Source organism: Xenopus laevis, chromosome 6L, assembly GCF_017654675.1.
Source record: "Xenopus laevis strain J_2021 chromosome 6L, Xenopus_laevis_v10.1, whole genome shotgun sequence".
NCBI lineage: Eukaryota > Metazoa > Chordata > Amphibia > Anura > Pipidae > Xenopus > Xenopus laevis.
Genome location: NC_054381.1, coordinates 3,842,449 through 3,860,543, shown reverse-complemented (window position 1 = coordinate 3,860,543; position 18,095 = coordinate 3,842,449). Strand labels below are relative to the sequence as shown.

General features: G+C 43.3%; 2 protein-coding genes across 2 annotated transcripts in view; both read left to right on the top strand.

Annotated features, from left to right (window-relative positions):
* The window catches only part of znf214 (zinc finger protein 214), a 210,501-nt gene that overhangs the window by 47,265 nt on the left and 145,141 nt on the right, over positions 1–18,095 (top strand).
* Positions 722–6,744, top strand: LOC121394773 (oocyte zinc finger protein XlCOF6-like). Its single transcript, XM_041566767.1, is given in 2 exon segments — positions 722–730; positions 5,186–6,744. A coding segment is annotated over 1 exon segment (1,551 nt). The 5' UTR covers positions 722–730; positions 5,186–5,193.

Here is an 18,095-nt window from a genome sequence, read left to right as displayed (position 1 = left end):
TAGAAATGACCGAGGATTCCATTGTGTAACAACTATATACTATTTCTAGCATTCATATCAGGCCTCTGAACTGGGACCCCCTGTATAGTCTGAACTACAACTCCCGGCATCCTACTCCACTGCTGCTGGGATACTGGGAGTTGTACTAGAGCTGAGGGAGCAGTGAGCAATAACCTCATTACTACATAAATACTGGCAATAGTGAACTCTCCTCACACAAAGGAATCACAAGTCTGTGTCATTTCTCAACATGGGACCCAATCCTTTGTGACTTGCCTGGGGGAGGGGCCCTTGTGTCCCTGAGCTTGACATCAGCTGTGTGACAGGAAAGAGATGGAACTAACCAGCATGCACTGCTCTCATCCACTCTCAATTCTACTCAGTAACAAGCAGAAAACAGTCAAACTCATCAGACACATCCCTTTAACTGACACTCAAATCCCATTTGTCTCTAATCTGGTGCCCACGTGTGACTGACCCTGCACTGCCAGCTCTCCTGATTAGCATCTGCCCACCAGCAACATGGCCGTGTCTGTGCAGTAGGGACAACTCTGACACACAATCATTTCATTGGTCTCAAACCAAACAAGCTCATTGGCTAAAGGGCGGAGCTGCCTTCCCAGGGGGAGGGGTGAGATCTTTGTGCTTCTCTCTGTACCCAGACCTGATAGAGGGAAAGACTGAACCTTCCTGTAACTACTTCCTGTTTCCTGTGTCCCTGGGCTGCTGGGTAAGTTATTTTCCTTCTTCATCCTTCTTTAATTGCCGCTGTACTGTCAGTGGGACTAAGGGTTAATCCTGCTGCAGGGACTGATAGAGAGGGGAGACTGGGGGTTAATCCTGCTGCAGGGACTGATAGAGAGGGGAGACTGGGGGTTAATCCTGCTGCAGGGACTGATAGAGAGGGGAGACTGGGGGTTAATCCTGCTGCAGGGACTGATAGAGAGGGGAGACTGGGGGTTAATCCTGCTGCAGGGACTGATAGAGAGGGGAGACTGGGGGTTAATCCTGCTGCAGGGACTGATAGAGAGGGGAGACTGGGGGTTAATCCTGCTGCAGGGACTGATAGAGAGGGGAGACTGGGGGTTAATCCTGCTGCAGGGACTGATAGAGAGGGGAGACTGGGGGTTAATCCTGCTGCAGGGACTGATAGAGAGGGGAGACTGGGGGTTAATCCTGCTGCAGGGACTGATAGAGAGGGGAGACTGTGGGACTGGGGGATAAACTGGTCCCAGTACAACATGTATTTATTGTAGTGATATGAGAGGGGGGATCCCCACAGGCAGCTTTATATGGTGGGTTTGTGTTCCTTGCTGTCAGGTTCTCCAGAGATGGAAACAAGGAGGTTAGAGGGGAAATGGGAGAATGAAGAGCCGGACACTGAGGATCCTCTGGACACAATAAAGAGGGAAATGGATCCCGTTCCTGGGGCCGGTGAGTAACGTTTGTGTAGGACACATGTGGTTACACAGAGCTCAGCTTTGCTGGAGGGACAGGAGGGGTTAAACCCCAGCAGGAGGTTCTGCCCTACAGACATAATTCCCAGTAGAATTCCTTACTCCCAGCTTTACATGACACTGCCCATTACTTACTGGCAGGTTCCCCAGAGGCACAAGCAGAAATGTTACAGATAAAGACAGAGAAAGAAGAACTGGACTGTGGAGATGATCAGAACCCAAAGGAAAGCTCAGCAGTTCCACTTACTAATGGGGGTAAGTAGTCAGTATTCATTAGTGTTCAATTATTTACAGGGAGACTTTTCTGTGGTTCCTTACTCCCAGCTTTACTCATCCCTGTCTCTTCCTTACTCCCAGCTTTACTCATCCCTGTCTCTTCCTTACTCCCAGCTTTACTCACCCCTGTCTCTTCCTTACTCCCAGCTTTACTCACCCCTGTCTCTTCCTTACTCCCAGCTTTACTCACCCCTGTCTCTTCCTTACTCCCAGCTTTACTCCCCCCTGTCTCTTCCTTACTCCCACCTTTACTCCCCCCTGTCTCTTCCTTACTCCCACCTTTACTCACCCCTGTCTCTTCCTTACTCCCAGCTTTACTCCCCCTGTCTCTTCCTTACTCCCAGCTTTACTCCCCCTGTCTCTTCCTTACTCCCAGCTTTACTCCCCCGTGTCTCTTCCTTACTCCCGGCTTTACTCACCCCTGTCTCTTCCTTACTCCCGGCTTTACTCACCCCTGTCTCTTCCTTTCTCCCGGCTTTACTCACCCCTGTCTCTTCCTTACTCCCGGCTTTACTCACCCTTGTCTCTTCCTTACTCCCGGCTTTACTCACCCCTGTCTCTTCCTTACTCCCGGCTTTACTCACCCCTGTCTCTTCTTTACTCCCGGCTTTACTCACCCCTGTCTCTTCTTTACTCCCGGCTTTACTCACCCCTGTCTCTTCCTTACTCCCAGCTTTACTTTCCCCTCTCTCTTCCTTACTCCCAGCTTTACTCATCCCTGTCTGTTTCTTACTAGCAGCTTCCCTAGAGCTAAAACCAGAAGTATTACAGGTAAAGGAGGAAGAACCAGACTATGAATATTACCTGCCCACAATAAAGAGGGAAATTGATCCCATTCCTGGGGCCGGTGAGTAACGTTTCTCTATTAATAAGACACATGTTATACACAGCACAGGCTTCTCTAGGGGACATTCAGGGTTAATAGGAAAGCTCTGGGTTTGCTGTGGGGGCAGAGGGGGATGATGGGGCAGTATTTGTGGGCGGGGCTTGGGCTGGGGGCATTATTTGTGGGCGTGGCTTGGGCAATATTTGTGGGTGGGGCTTGGGCAGTATTTGTGGGTGGGGCTTGGGCTGGGTACAACTGAGGCTCATTAGATGCAGAAGAATGAGCAGCTTCTGTTTCTATGGAAAGATTTGTCCATAACCCCTATAAAGCCTGTATGAAGTATTCCTCATCTAACATCTTCCTTACTCCAAGCTTTACTCACCCCTGTCTCTTCCTTACTCCCAGCTTTACTCACCCCTGTCTCTTCCTTACTCCCAGCTTTACTCACCCCTGTCTCTTCCTTACTGGCAGTTTCCCCACAGGAGCAAATTGATATAATTCAGGTAAAGAATGAAGATACTGAGGATCCTCTGGACACAATAAAGAGGGAATTGGATCCCGTTCCTGGGGCCGGTGAGTAACGTTTCTTTATTAAAGGAAAACTATACCCCCAAAATGAATACTTAAGCAACAGATAGTTTATATCAAATTGAATGACATATTAAAGAATCTTACCAAACTGGAATATATATTTACATAAATATTGCCCTTTTACATCTCTTGCCTTGAACCACCATTTCGTGACTCTATCTGTGCTGTCTCAGAGATCATCTGACCAGAAATACTACAACACTAACTGTAACAGGAAGAAGTGAGGAAGCAAAAGGCAGAACTCTGTCTGTTAATTGGCTCATGTGACCTAACATGTGGTTTGTATGTGTGCACAGTGAATCGTACGATCTCAGGGGGCGGCCCTTATTTTTTAAAATGGCAATTTTCTATTTATGATTACCCAATGGCACATACTACTAAAAAAGTATATTATTATGATAATGGTTCATTTACATGAAGCAGGGTTTTACACATGAGCTGTTTTACTCAGTATCTTTTAATAGAGACCTACATTGTTTGAGGGGTATAGTTTTCCTTTAATAAGGCACATGTAAAATTTACTTGCCCCAAAACTATGTAACTGGTTTAAAAGACACAGCACTTCCTGACTAATGCTACCAAGCCTATATTACTTTCCTAAACCAGGTAAATCTCCTGATAGGTGTGACTAGTACAAACCTATATAACTTTTGAATTGCGACCTGAAAATATTCGCTAATAGCCTCAAAAAGGTTATAGAAGAGCTGGAACACCCAGACCAGACAGGATTTATGCCACAAAAAGCCACTGATATTAATCTGAGACTCCTCTATACAAATCTTGTACTCAAACATGATAATGCAGGTCAGAGAGTAGCAGTATCTCTGGATACTACCAAAGCATTTGACACGGTTAGCTGGACATACTTATGGGAGGGGTTAGCCTGATATAACATAGGACCCAGATACAGAGCTTGGATCGGGGCACTATATGCGCATCCGCAGGCAAAAGTCCTAGTGAATGGAGTATTCGCTAATACCTTCTTGCTGGAAAGGGGAACACGGCAGGGCTGTCCCCTCTCCCCTTACTGTTTGCTCTGGCAATTGAACCATTAGCAAAACTGATTAGAGCAGGACCCACAAGTTGAAGGGCTTGTGTTTGGAACAATCACCGAAAAAACTGTCACTATATGCAGATGACATGTTAATATACTATGGACATGCATGATACCATGATATTCCCTGTGGGACCCAAGGGGGGAAGGCGTCCATGGTGCTGAAGTCACATGACATGGATTTGATATCAGCACAGTAACATGTGCCAACCAATCACAGCTCTGCCTTCATACGGGGATGATAACCTCTAATTTGTCAGGTCTGGGATGATGGGCTGAAAAAGCAGCCAATAGGAAGAGAAATGGACCTGTGGTACCGATGAATCATTGTTTTTTATCCCACACTGTAATCAGGTGCCATATCTTGTTTATCATCGCCTACATGATAAGGGGATTTTCAGAAAGCTCTATGTCCCCTTTAAGTACATGATTTCTACCTTAGGAGCAGATTTATCAAGAGTCGAATAGGAAATTCAACGTTTCAAATAGTTTTTTGGTCAAAATTCACTAATTCGAGTTGTGGATAATCCAAACTGGATTTAAATTCAAATTTAGAGATCTATCAAACCTATATCCTGGGAATCATTCGACCATTCGCCACCTAAAACCTGCCGATTTCATGTATAAGTCAATGGGAGAGGTCCAGTGACCCATTTGAAGATGTTAATAGCCTTCCCGATATTCAAGTTTTTTTCCAGTTTAGTCGAATTCTATTCAAATTCTATTTGAGTTTACGGGTCGGTAATATTTGAGTTTTAGATATTTGATTTTTTTTCATTAAATAACCTGCCAATCAAATTTTGAGTATTTTTGAATTTATTAGAGTTAAAAAAAAAATTCACATGAATTTGAAATTAGTCCTTTGATAAATGGACCTCTTAAAGGGGAACTATCGCGAAGATGAATATTTAATATTTTCTTGATGGTTCCTTACAGATGATCTATATCCCCCTTCAGCTCTCTCCTGTTTGTTGTTATTAGGTGGGAACATGAAGGCTGAGCACAGTTCTGAACTGCCCAAACCAGAGACTGACTGGGAGTCCGGCACAAGATCTGGCGATTGCTTAACGAGACTCGATGGTTTTATCTGCAGTAAATGTGGTGAAACCTTCACTGTGAATAGTCATCTTCTCACCCACCTCTGTGGGAAACACGAGAGAATCTACTCCAGAGAGAAACTATACAGCTGTACAGAATGTCGGAGAACCTTCACTACAGACACAGAACTCCAATCTCACCAAATGATTTACATGGAAAGGGACCCATTCACCTGTACAGAATGTGGGAAATCTTTTTCTGAAAGGGGCAATCTTAAATGCCACCACAAAACTCACACTGGAGAGAAACCATTCACCTGTATGGAATGTGGGAAATGTTTTTCTGTAAAGAGTTCCCTTAAGCACCACTACAAAGCTCACATTACAGAGAAAGCAGTCCGTTGTACAGAATGCGGGAAAGAGTTTACTTCAAAGTATTACCTGAATGTACACAAAAGACTTCACACTGGAGAGAAACCATTCACCTGTACACAATGTGGGAAATGTTTTTCTGATAAGAGCGCGCTTAAATACCACCACAAAACTCACACTGGAGAGAAACCTTTTGCCTGTACAGAATGTGGGAAGAGTTTTACTGAAAAAAGTATACTTCAAAAGCACCAAAGAACTCACACTGGTGAGAAACCATTCACCTGTACAGAATGTGGGAAATCTTATTCAGCAATGAGCACTCTTGAATGCCACCGCAGAACTCACACCGGAGAGAAACCATTTACCTGTACCGAATGTGGGAAGAGTTTTACTGAAAAAAGTATTCTACGAAAGCACCATAAAACTCACACTGGAGAGAAACCATTCACCTGTACCGAATGTGGGAAGAGTTTTACTGAAAAAAGTATACTTCGAAAGCACCAAATAACTCACACAGGAGAGAAACCATTCACCTGTACAGAATGTGGGAAATGTTTTTCTGATAAGACTGCACTTAAATACCACCACAAAACTCACACTGGAGAGAAACCGTTTGCCTGCACAGAATGTGGGAAGAGTTTTACTGATAAAAGTATACTTCGAAACCACCAAAGAACTCACACTGGTGAGAAACCATTCACCTGTACAGAATGTGGGAAATCTTATTCTGCAATGAGCACCCTTAAATGCCACCGCAGAACTCACACTGGAGAGAAACCATTCACCTGTACCGAATGTGGGAAGAGTTTTACTGAAAAAAGTATACTTCGGAAGCACCACAAAACTCACACCGGAGAGAAACCATTCACCTGTACCGAATGTGGGAAGAGTTTTACTCATAAAAGTATTCTTCAAAAGCACCAAAGAACTCACACAGGAGAGAAACCATTCACCTGTACTGAATGTGGGAAATGTTTTTCTGATAAGACCGCAATTAAATACCACCGCATAACTCACACTGGAGAGAAACCATTCACCTGTACAGAATGACGGGAACAAAGGTTTCCTTTTAAAACAACTCTTAACAAACATACAATAGATGCTTGGGAGGAACCTTATATGGGTCGCTGATGTGGTAAATGAAAAAGTGCTAGAACATCACTGCTAGAAGATGTCGATTTGCTAAATAAAGCTTAACGCTACTTATATTTTTGGCTATAAAATGGTTTCAGCTAATGATGAGCAAACATGACCCCAACTCTTTACAGTTAGGAGAATTATTTAGCCAGATACAATGCGGTAGCTTCTGCCAAAGCCAAGGACATGTTCCTGAGACTCAGCCTATGTAACTGCTGTCCCATTGTTTCAGATCAGTGTTGAGTAGGACAAGGTTTATAATCACGCCTGCAAATGGCGGGTGAAACGCACGTTAGGCACTATTTTTAATTCTGGTTAGGCAGGGGTCCGCACTAAATTACAGATCTTAAGGGCAGTCACAGATTGCAGATTGGGAGGTGACTCACTGTGGGTGAAGGGGTTGGTGGTTTCTGTATATCCGGGACTTTTGGCTTAATTAACGTTACTCTCTAGGATAGATACTGATCGGTGCCTGAGGAACATCCTAGTCGTCGGACAGTTAGTTTAATCCGGTGCCCGAGGCACATTTTATATGATAAAGCCTTAGCTGGTACTGATCGGTGCCTGAGGCACATTTTATAGAATAGGCAGTTAGCCAGTAGCCGGTACTGATCGGTGCCTGAGGAACATCCTAGTCGTCGGACAGTTAGTTTAATCCGGTGCCTGAGGTACATTTTATGTGATAGGCCGTTAGCCAGTACCAGTACCAGTGCCTGAGGCCGTTAGTGAGTTGACCAGCATCGTTGCCTGAGGCACATCTTGGCCAATAGACAATCAGTGAATATCAGGACCTGCGGTACAACATAGGTTAGAAGCGCCAACCATACCGCCGGGTGGGAACTCTCTGGGGGAGAAAGGCTTGTGCCTATATTGTGGCTGTGCGAGTGACTATACCGGACAGGTAACTTATTACCACATTAGGTGACTACTTGTAACATTGAATACTTGGTTGTTCTGTATCCCGATTGGTCAGTAACAGGCCCGGACTGGCAAATGCCAGAAGGGCTGCTGTATGGTTCCATAGAAAGTTACGATAGAGTGGACTGGTTGAGGGCTGTTTGGGCTGGTAGGAGACTGTTTGGGCCTCTGCGTACTTGGAATGGCAGGGCCTATTTTGACTCCCAGTCCAGGCCTGGTCAGTAACACAGGTAAACTAGTCCTACCACTGTTGGGCCGCTCTCCTGCCTCACCCTCATTTTAGTTTCATTGATATATACTGGACACTTAGGTTAATACTTGGATTAAAGTTATGTTTTATCAACCCAACCACATGTGAGTTATTGGATGTGATGGATGGGAGGTGCAGACGTATGGGTCAGTTCTTTCCCACCCTTTTTCTTGATCATATAATTTATTCATATTGACCCTGCACCATCTCTTTGTAACCGATTACGGGCGGGAGGTGCTCCCTAAATCTTTATCTCTTATAATCCCTTGGGTGTCCCATGAGCCGCCAGTTTAGCAGGTTTTATAAATGCCACTAATTAGTTTGTTAGTAAAGAGTGGAGTGAAACCTTGAGGATAAGATGATCAGAGGAAGGAATCTCTGTAATTGAGATGAAAAACAAATGGCAGTGGTTCCTATTGGGCTGAGGGAAATGGGGCAGGTTGGACATTATTCTCTGTAATTTCCTTAATAAACTGTATCCATTAACACCACAGAAGAAAAAATAAAGGACCATGGAAACACACCCTGCAGTTGGTCTGCTTTTTATTTCTATCATTTGCCGAATAGACAGGTAAAGGGAGTGGAAAAATCAGAGGCTGGAGATTATTGGTTGGAGAGGAGATATATCTCACCAGGTTCAGATGTTGAAATTAATAGTATAGAGAGTGCAAAGGTCTGGGCTATTAAACCAATATTTCTGGAATTGATTGTAGGACCATATCTTGTGCACAAAGGTTCCTAGAGATCGAGTACATCTATGGCACTTATCTGGGATTGCCAGAGTCATTTTATGGCGTCTTTGATTGGCAGGATAAATATTTTTTTTTTGGTGGCAAAACAATCCTTTTGGGTTTATTTAAAGGGATACTGTCATGGAAAAAAAAATTTTTTTTCAAAATGAATCAGTTAATAGTGCTGCTCCAGCAGAATTCTGCACTGAAATCCATTTCTCAAAAGAGCAAACAGATTTTTTTTATATTCAATTTTGAAATCAGACATGGGGCTAGATATTTTGTCAATTTCCCAGCTGCCCCTGGTCATGTGACTTGTGCCTGCACTTTAGGAGAGAAATGCTTTCTGGCAGGCTGCTGTTTTTCATTCTCAATGTAACTGAATGTGTCTCAGTGGGACCTGGTTTTTACTATTGAGTGCTGTTCTTAGATCTACCAGGCAGCTGTTATCTTGTGTTAGGGAGCTGTTATCTGGTTACCTTCCCATTGTTCTTTTGTTTGGCTGCTGGGGGGAAAAAGGGAGGGGGTGATATCACTCCAACTTGCAATACAGCAGTAAAGAGTGATTGAATTTTATCAGAGCACAAGTCACATGACTTGGGGCAGCTGGGAAATTGACAATATGTCTAGCCCATGTCAGATTTCAAAATCGAATATAAGAAAATCTGTTTGCTCTTTTGAGAAATGGATTTCAGTGCAGAATTCTGCTGGAGCAGCACTATTAACTGATTCATTTTGAAAAAAAATGTTTTTCCCATGACAGTATCCCTTTAATGTTTTTATTTTTTTAAAAGGTTTTTATTTTGCATTTTAAACAAACAGCACAAATTCAACAAACAAACAAAGTAGGCATTGTTGATGAAAAGTGTAATTGGTCACGCAGGACCACAGTTTATTAGATAAGGCATTCAGTTACACTTGGAGCATAACGTTTGCTACATATTCGGTCCATGTGCGTATTACATGTTACATCTGTTCTCACAGGATTTAAGCCTGGTTAGATAGGATTTCATTTACTGAGAAAGGAATGGACAAATTGCATATAGTGTCTCGTACATTTGTATTCATTGAGTCTCATTGAGCTTCAGGACAGATCTCTAGCCAGGGTTCCCAGATTTTTTCAAACTTTTTTGGGCGCTGTCTGGCTATGTATGTTGACTTTATCATTGGAAGCCTATTACTGATTTATTTTACCCATTGCTTTACTATGGGGGATTGAGGGCTCATCCATTTCATGGGAAGCTGCTTTTTGGCAAAGAAGAGGAGGGTTCTTGTTTTATTCAGAGGTGCCAGTTCATCCACCAATCCCAGTAGACATACCTCAAGTGTTAGTGCTCCGGGGAGCAGGATTTCATTAGTCAGGTAGGCTATTAACTGGGCCCAGAACCTTTGTATCAGGGGCACGACCAAAGCAGATGGAAGAACCCAGTGTCTGGGTGCTGGTATTTGGGACAATTTCCATTGGGGCTTCTACCCCGGAATTGTACCGTCCTATCTTTTGTAGAAATTAGAATGCTGTACAGTTCCCCTGTTGCATCTTCCCACGTATCGCCATCTAGAGCAGGAATAAGATCATTCCACTTAGTTTTAGCTTTGTTAAATGGACTATTGATAGTGGATATGAGTGTATTGAACAGCCCAGAGACCAGTTCTTGTGGATTTGGATCCCATCAGGTCTGGACTGAGAATTAAAATAGGCCCTGGCATTTCAGGTACACAGAGGCCCAAACAGCCCCCACCAGCCCACTAAATACTGACTTTCTATGGCACCTCATAGCAGCTCCTCTGGCATTTGCCAGAACCTACAGATTGCCAGTCCAGCCTGGATCCCATAGCCTGTCTTCATGTGATTGGGTTTTAGTAGAGATAGCCAGGTTACCAAAGTGGGCCACAAAAGCGTGTCTGAGTTGGAAATATCAGTGCCAAGCTATGTTTGAGTGATTTAATTTAGTTGCTATTTGGGTAAGGGTTGGAATGGTGTTGTTAACTGAAAGATCTGATAAGTGCCTTACCCTTAATTTTGGCCAGTACTTGAAGACCGGTAAGTGTAGTAAGTGCTGCAGGGGGATGGAGGGCTCGCAGCTTTTGGGAGAGCCTTGGTGGCAAGCGTCCAGGCTTTTTGTGGGCAGCTTAGCATGGGGGGGCAGTTCAGGGGTGTCTTTGGCTTTCCTGTAGGGCGCGTTCCTTATTGCTTCAAGGGAGTCCACCAATGTGGCCTGTAGCACTGTAAGCAAGTTTTCGTGGTCCGGGTTAAGCCAGTTATGTATGAGCGCTAGTTGACTTGCATAGTAATACATTCGTAGGTGCAGGAGGGCTAACCCCTTCCTTGTCAGGAGCCAGGAGTGTTAGCTTGTTGACTCTAGTGGGTTTGTTTGCCCAGATAAAGGGGAAAAGAATAGCATCAATGTGTTTTAATGTGGTATCCATATTGGGGCATTCTGCAGGAAGTATAGAAATTTGGGTAAGTATACCATTTTAAATAGTTTGATCCTGCCCCATACCGTTAATGGTAGACCGGCCCATTGTATCACAGGGTCAGTGTTTTCTGTTACATAGTTTTGTGTGCTTGGCGAGATAGTCTCGGCAAGGTATTTAAGGCTGGATACCAACCGCAGTCCCTGAATCGCACCTGCTCTTTGTTCAGCTTCTAGAGTAAATAAGACTGACTTCCCTTTATTTATGACCAAACCGCTGTATGTGCCAAACTTGTCAGCTAGGTAGTGCGTGAGTGAGTCATGTGGGTCAGCTAGGAATAGTAGAAGATCATCCGCATATAGTGCAATTTTTTCTTCTAGTTTACCACATTTGAGTCCTTTAATTTCAGGGGTTTGTTGGACCATAATGGCAGAGGGTTCTATCGCTAAGGCAAAGGGAGAGAGGGGGCAGCCCTGTCTGGTGCCCTGGGTAAGATGGAAGGTTCTCGAGAGGGTGCTATTGACTCGGCCCTATGAGGCCTATGCCAAATTTCTCCATGGCTTTCCAAAGATAAGGCCATTCGAACAAGTCAAATGGCTTAGTGGCATCTAGTGCTGCTATAAGTCTTGTTCCTCCGTTTGTATCGGTGGTTTGTATATGGGTGTGTAATCTGCGTAGGTTTATAGTGGTACTTTTGCTAGGCATAAAGCCTGGTTTTGGTTTTTTTTAACAATTCTTTTTTATTAAGCATTAAATTGCATGAACTGTTACACATATGTTATTGTATTTATTTATACATTGTTGAATATTTGCAATAAAGTTATTTAACTGTAATAACAAATAAAATAAAGCAAGAAATAAAGAACTTAAAGGAAAAACATGGTGTTTCCATTTCCATGAGTTACAATTACATTTATAAGATTCATTTTACTATTCCTATTCATTTCTTGTTTCCAGATTCCATATAGGTTTAGGTAAGTGGGAGGATTAACCCCTCAAGGCAGGATTACACCCACAGGTCCCACACTTTATTAAAATTCTCTGGGCACCCCCTTCTCATATAAGTGAGTTTATATAAAGGTATGGATTTTTCAACTAGTTGTTCCCACTCCTTGAGAGTCGGGCCACCTTGTGATCTCCATCTCATTGCTATAGCCTTTTTTTGCATACATACACAATATTGACATCAGCATTCTTTGGGCTCGTATTGGTTACCACTTCCTCCAACTGGTTTAGCAGTAACGCCTTGGGGTCCCTTGGTAGAGGAATATCAGTTTTATTCTGGATCTTATGTTTGTATTCGGGGACTGTCCCATACCATTTGGAAGAAACCTGCAGGTGAGTATGAACACCTAGGACAATCCTAACCAACATTTCAGTTCAGTTTGTTTTCAATTGTTAAGTCAGCAAAATCCTGTTGCCATTTGCTTAACAGTTTATTCAGAGTTGAACTGCACTTTTTTGTATCATTTGCTTATAAAAGTGTGATAAAGGTTTACCCAAGTCCCTATTGTGCACCTCTCGTTCTAGATCATTCGGGGTAAATTGAGTATTGATCGCATGTCTAAGTTGTAGAAATCTAAACAACAAAATATTAGGGAGAGCGAATTTCTCTTTTAGTTCCTCAAACATTAATAGTTTGCCTTCAACTTTTATATTCCCAATGTATTTTATATTGTGATTTGCCCAGTTCTGTGGATCTGGGATTTGCTTAAGATGTGGTAGCTGAGGATTACACCATAAGGGGGGTATTTCTGAACAGTAATGTTCTACTTCTGGATAGTATTGTAGGGCCGTTTCCCACACTTGTACCGTGGCTTTCATCAGTTGGGTGATCCTGGTGGAGTAAGAGGTACCCCTATAGAGAATATTTTTAAGTTCTTCATATGAACCTAGGTACTGTGCTTCTAAAATTATTGCTGCATTTGTCTGAGAGGAATAGGCCCATTGTCTCAACATAGTATATAAAGGGGTTTGGGGCTGCTAGTCTTCCTTGGGTGGTGGGAAGTTGCAGTGTTGTGAGAGCTAGTCCTGGGGAGGCCTTGTTCCAAAATATGGATGTCATTAGGGATTTTATTTATGCAAAGATATGTTTCTGCATCACTATTGGGGCATGTCTAAAAATGTATGTTCATTTCAGAACTATCACCATTTTAAACAAATTTATTCTCTTTATGAGCGTTAGTGGTAGATTGACCCATAGTTCTACTTATTTTCTATAAGTTGTATAAGTGGCTGTATATTCAGTTCACAATACTTTGATAGGTTTACATGAATCCAAATTCCTAAATATTTAAACTTGTCCACCCATCCTAGGCCTAGTGTTTGTTGTGGGAGTTTGTCTATGGGGAATAATACTGATTTAGACCAATTTATTTTCAGGCCTGAGTAGTCAGTATGCCTATAATTAATCATTCGAGCCTAACTAAGAGCCTGCTGAGAGTTAGGTAGATATAGTAGGATGCCATCTGCATACATTAAAATACTTTCAGTGCTCCAAGTTTTAGTCCCCCTACTTCTGGTGAAGCTCTAACTCGACAAGCCAATGGTTCCATTGCTATCGCAAACAAGATAGGTGAGAGGGGGCAGCCCTGTCTTGTTCCTCTTTTTATTGGAACTGATTTTGATATATTCATGTTAGTTCTAATTCTGGCTATCGGGTTGTGGTATAATGCCCGTACCCAGTTGATATATGCTGGGTGTATACCCACCCTTTTCATGGTGGCCCATAGGTACTCCCATTCCACCAAATCAAAAGCCTTTTCATTATCTAAGGAGGCTATTACTCTGGTTCCTGAATTATCATGTTGTATTGCAATATTGGTAAATAACCTCCATATGTTTATGTCTGTAGAGCACCCTGGCATAAAGCAAGTTTGGTCTGGTGAGATTATATCCGATAAGTGCAGCTCCAATCTCACAGCCAATACTTTCGCCAATATCTTGCCATCCACATTAATCAAAGATATAGGTCTATATGAGGAGCATTCTAGAGGGTCCTTACCAGACTTTGGTATCAAAATTGTAAATGTTTCTCTCATAGTATCTGGGAGGGAATTCCCTTTTTTTACCTCATTATACAATTTCACTAGGATCGGGGCTATAAGTTTGACATGCTGTTTATACCATTCTATTGGTAGTCCATCTTTTCCCAGCAGGGAAGGCTGCAATAGCTGTTTCTACCTCTGACTGTAATGTGGCCTCTAATACTGTGGTCACTTAAACATCTAGCATTGGTAGGTCTGTTTATAAAGCCTGTTTGATCTGGGTGGACAAATGAGGTTATAACTTGGTTATGGCGTTTAGAAAAAAGTTTTGCCAAAATGTTGACGCCCGTATTTATGAGCAAAATGGGGCGGTAGGAGTCGCACAGATCCGGGTCCTTCCCCTGCTTTGGTATAAGCACAATCAGTGTGGAGTAGAAGGATTTGGGGAGGGAGCCTGCATTATGAGCTTCTGTACCAAGCTGCCGGAAGGCCATCAAGGCCTGGGGCCTTCCCTGATGGGAGGCTGCCAATGGCATCCACTACTTCTCCCTACGTGATTGGGCTGTCTAGATAGGAGGATTCTGCTCTGGTGAGATGAGTAGGGATGGGTGAATTTGACCCATTTTGTTTCGACAAAAAATCGGCGCCAGCGAAATGTCACCGACGGCCATTAAAGTCTATGGGCATCAAAATATTTTTGACGCGCAGCAAATTTTTATATTCCCCTTCAGCTCTATCCTTTTTGTTATTAGGTGGGTACATGAAGGCTAAGCACAGTTCTGAACTGCCCAAACCAGAGACTGACTGGGAGTCCGGCACAAGATCTGGCGATTGCTTAACAAGCTCTTTGAATAGCGATGCCACCCACCTCCATGAGAAACATGAGAAAATTCACCCTGAAACCATTTGCCTGCAAAGAATGTAAGAAAAGTTTTCCATTAAAGGAATTGTTCAATGTAAAAATAAAAACTGGGTAAAAAGATAGTCTGCAAAATAAAAAATGCATCTAGTACAGTTAGTCAGGCAAAAATGCAATGTATAAAGGCTGGAGTGACTGTAAAACTAACTATATTAGAAACATTTTTTATTTACCCAGTTTTTATTTTTACACTGAACTGTTCCTTTAAGCAGTAGCCTCAGTAAACATGAGAATTCACATAGTGAGCAGTGGCATAACTACCGGGGGAGCAGGGGGTGCGATTGGGTCAGGGCCCACACCTCCTCTGGGCCCCCCCGGCAGCTCACGCGCCACGATTCCCGAGCGGTTGTGGGTGTACGGAGGGGGCGGAGGGCCCGGCGGCACGTCCCGCGCCAGGGCCCGCCCCCCTCTAGTTACGTCACTGATAGTGAGGAAACTATATTCCTGTACAGATTGTGGGAGAGTATTCTATGCAAAGGGACACCTTTGCACCGAATGTGAGAACATTTTTACTAGAAAGAGCAACCTTCACAAACACCAGAGAAGTCACACAGGGAACAACCTTTTTACCTGTACAGAATGTGGCAAACGATTTACTAAAAAGAGAAAACGTCTGATACACCAGAGGAGAAACTGGGGAGAAACCATTCACCTGTACAGAATGTGGCAACATCTTTCATTTATGGAGCACCCTTTAAAACCACCACAAAATCCAAACAGGTGAGAAACCTTTCAGTGTGGGAAAAGGTTTAGTGTAAATAACAGAATATCAAATGAAAAAGGTTGGCACAAACTGGATCACTCTCCACGATGTAGTTAAAAAATGTATTTCTTTAGAACAACATCCCAAATGCCTTACGCGTTTCGTGCCTTTTGGGCTCTTAATCATAGGCCTATGCCTATCCTATGATTAAGTGCCCAAAAGGCACGAAACGCGTAAGGCATTTGGGATGTTGTTCTAAAGAAATACATTTTTTAACTACATCGTGGAGAGTGATCCAGTTTGTGCCAACCTTTTTCATTTGATATTCTGTCACAGTGCCTTCCTGAGCTGAAGGCTTAAGGTGTGAGCACCTGGATCCCCCAATGCATTGGGTAAGTTAAACCCTCAAAAAATTTACAATTTGGAGCTTGAAGCACTATACAAATTATTTATGTACATTAGTGTAAATAAAAGCCTTAGGAAGCACCAAAGAACTCACGCCAGAAAGAAACTATTCACCTGCACCGAGTGTTGGAAAACGTTTACTAAAAAGAGCACCTTTAGCATGCACCACATGACTCACACTGGGGAGAAACCATTCACCTGTACAGAATAAGGGAAACAAATTCAGGTTTTGACATTCACAAAAGACACCCGGGCTCATTAATGAACACTGAAAAAAAAGAAATCAGAAGTTTGTAAGGTCGGTAGGCTTATGCCATTGCCACATTATCCCTCTATTAATTCCAATATTGCTAAGCCTTTCTAAAATGCCCCCCTGCCCCCCCTAAAGGCTAATGCCACACAGGACAGGCCAATAAACTGCCCTCTGATCCCCTCTCTCTGATGTATCTACACTCACACACACACTTCATTTGCTAAAGGGCCACGGGCCCCTCCATGTTTCTGTTTTCTGATTTCATTAAAACATAAAATGTTTCTCTTTTATTTCCCCCCTGAGCTGCTGTATTGGTGCTTAGCTGCCATTGTTCTACATGTGACTGTCCCCAGCCTCCCCCTATACTTTCCTATAATCCTCCTGCAGTGTTATATGTCTCTAACAGGGAACTGCCATTGGAAGGAGCCAGGGAAACGACAATGGTTTTATGTACGGTCAGTCTGTAATGGCCTCAACTAAATATTCTCTGCTAAAAGACCTGTATATTATGTTCCACCCAGAACGTCACGAGGTTTTATCATACAAATAAATCATCATAGATATTACCTTGTACTGAGTAATCTTCATCCAGAACAGCAATGTCCTGTTTGTACTTATTTATTGTAATATTAACAATCTCTCTGACTCAAACATGTATATATATCACTGAAACAATCACTCTTCTATAGATTCATAAGTACCACCCCATTCACCCCAAATCTCCCCCTAACTGACCTTCAGACTGGGCCCCCTTAGCTCATAACAAGGTTACAGATATATAGAAACATTGGGGTAACAGTCACCCTGCTATAGTTCCAGGGGTACCCAGGGTACAAATAAACACTCACCCCAAATCTCCCCCTAACTGACCTTCAGACTGGGCCCCCTTAGCTCATAACAAGGTTACAGATATATAGAAACATTGGGGTGTCACCCTGCTATAGTTCCAGGGGTACCCAGGGTACAAATAAGAGATTAATGACAAGACCATGATATTATCCCAGGACAGAGGCCACTTATGTGAATAGAAATGGGGGGATGGGACTTGGGTCAGTGAGTGAGACCAGAAGTAAAACACTTGGGCCCCTCGTGGCAAAGAGATAAAAGTAGAAATGACCGAGGATTCCATTGTGTAACAACTATATACTATTTCTAGCATTCATATCAGGCCTCTGAACTGGGACCCCCTGTATAGTCTGAACTACAACTCCCGGCATTCTACTCCACTGCTGCTGGGATACTGGGAGTTGTACTAGAGCTGAGGGAGCAGTGAGCAATAACCTCATTACTACATAAATACTGGCAATAGTGAACTCTCCTCACACAAAGGAATCACAAGTCTGTGTCATTTCTCAACATGGGACCCAATCCTTTGTGACTTGCCTGGGGGAGGGGCCCTTGTGTCCCTGAGCTTGACATCAGCTGTGTGACAGGAAAGAGATGGAACTAACCAGCATGCACTGCTCTCATCCACTCTCAATTCTACTCAGTAACAAGCAGAAAACAGTCAAACTCATCAGACACATCCCTTTAACTGACACTCAAATCCCATTTGTCTCTAATCTGGTGCCCACGTGTGACTGACCCTGCACTGCCAGCTCTCCTGATTAGCATCTGCCCACCAGCAACATGGCCGTGTCTGTGCAGTAGGGACAACTCTGACACACAATCATTTCATTGGTCTCAAACCAAACAAGCTCATTGGCTGAAGGGCGGAGCTGCCTTCCCAGGGGGAGGGGTGAGATCTTTGTGCTTCTCTCTGTA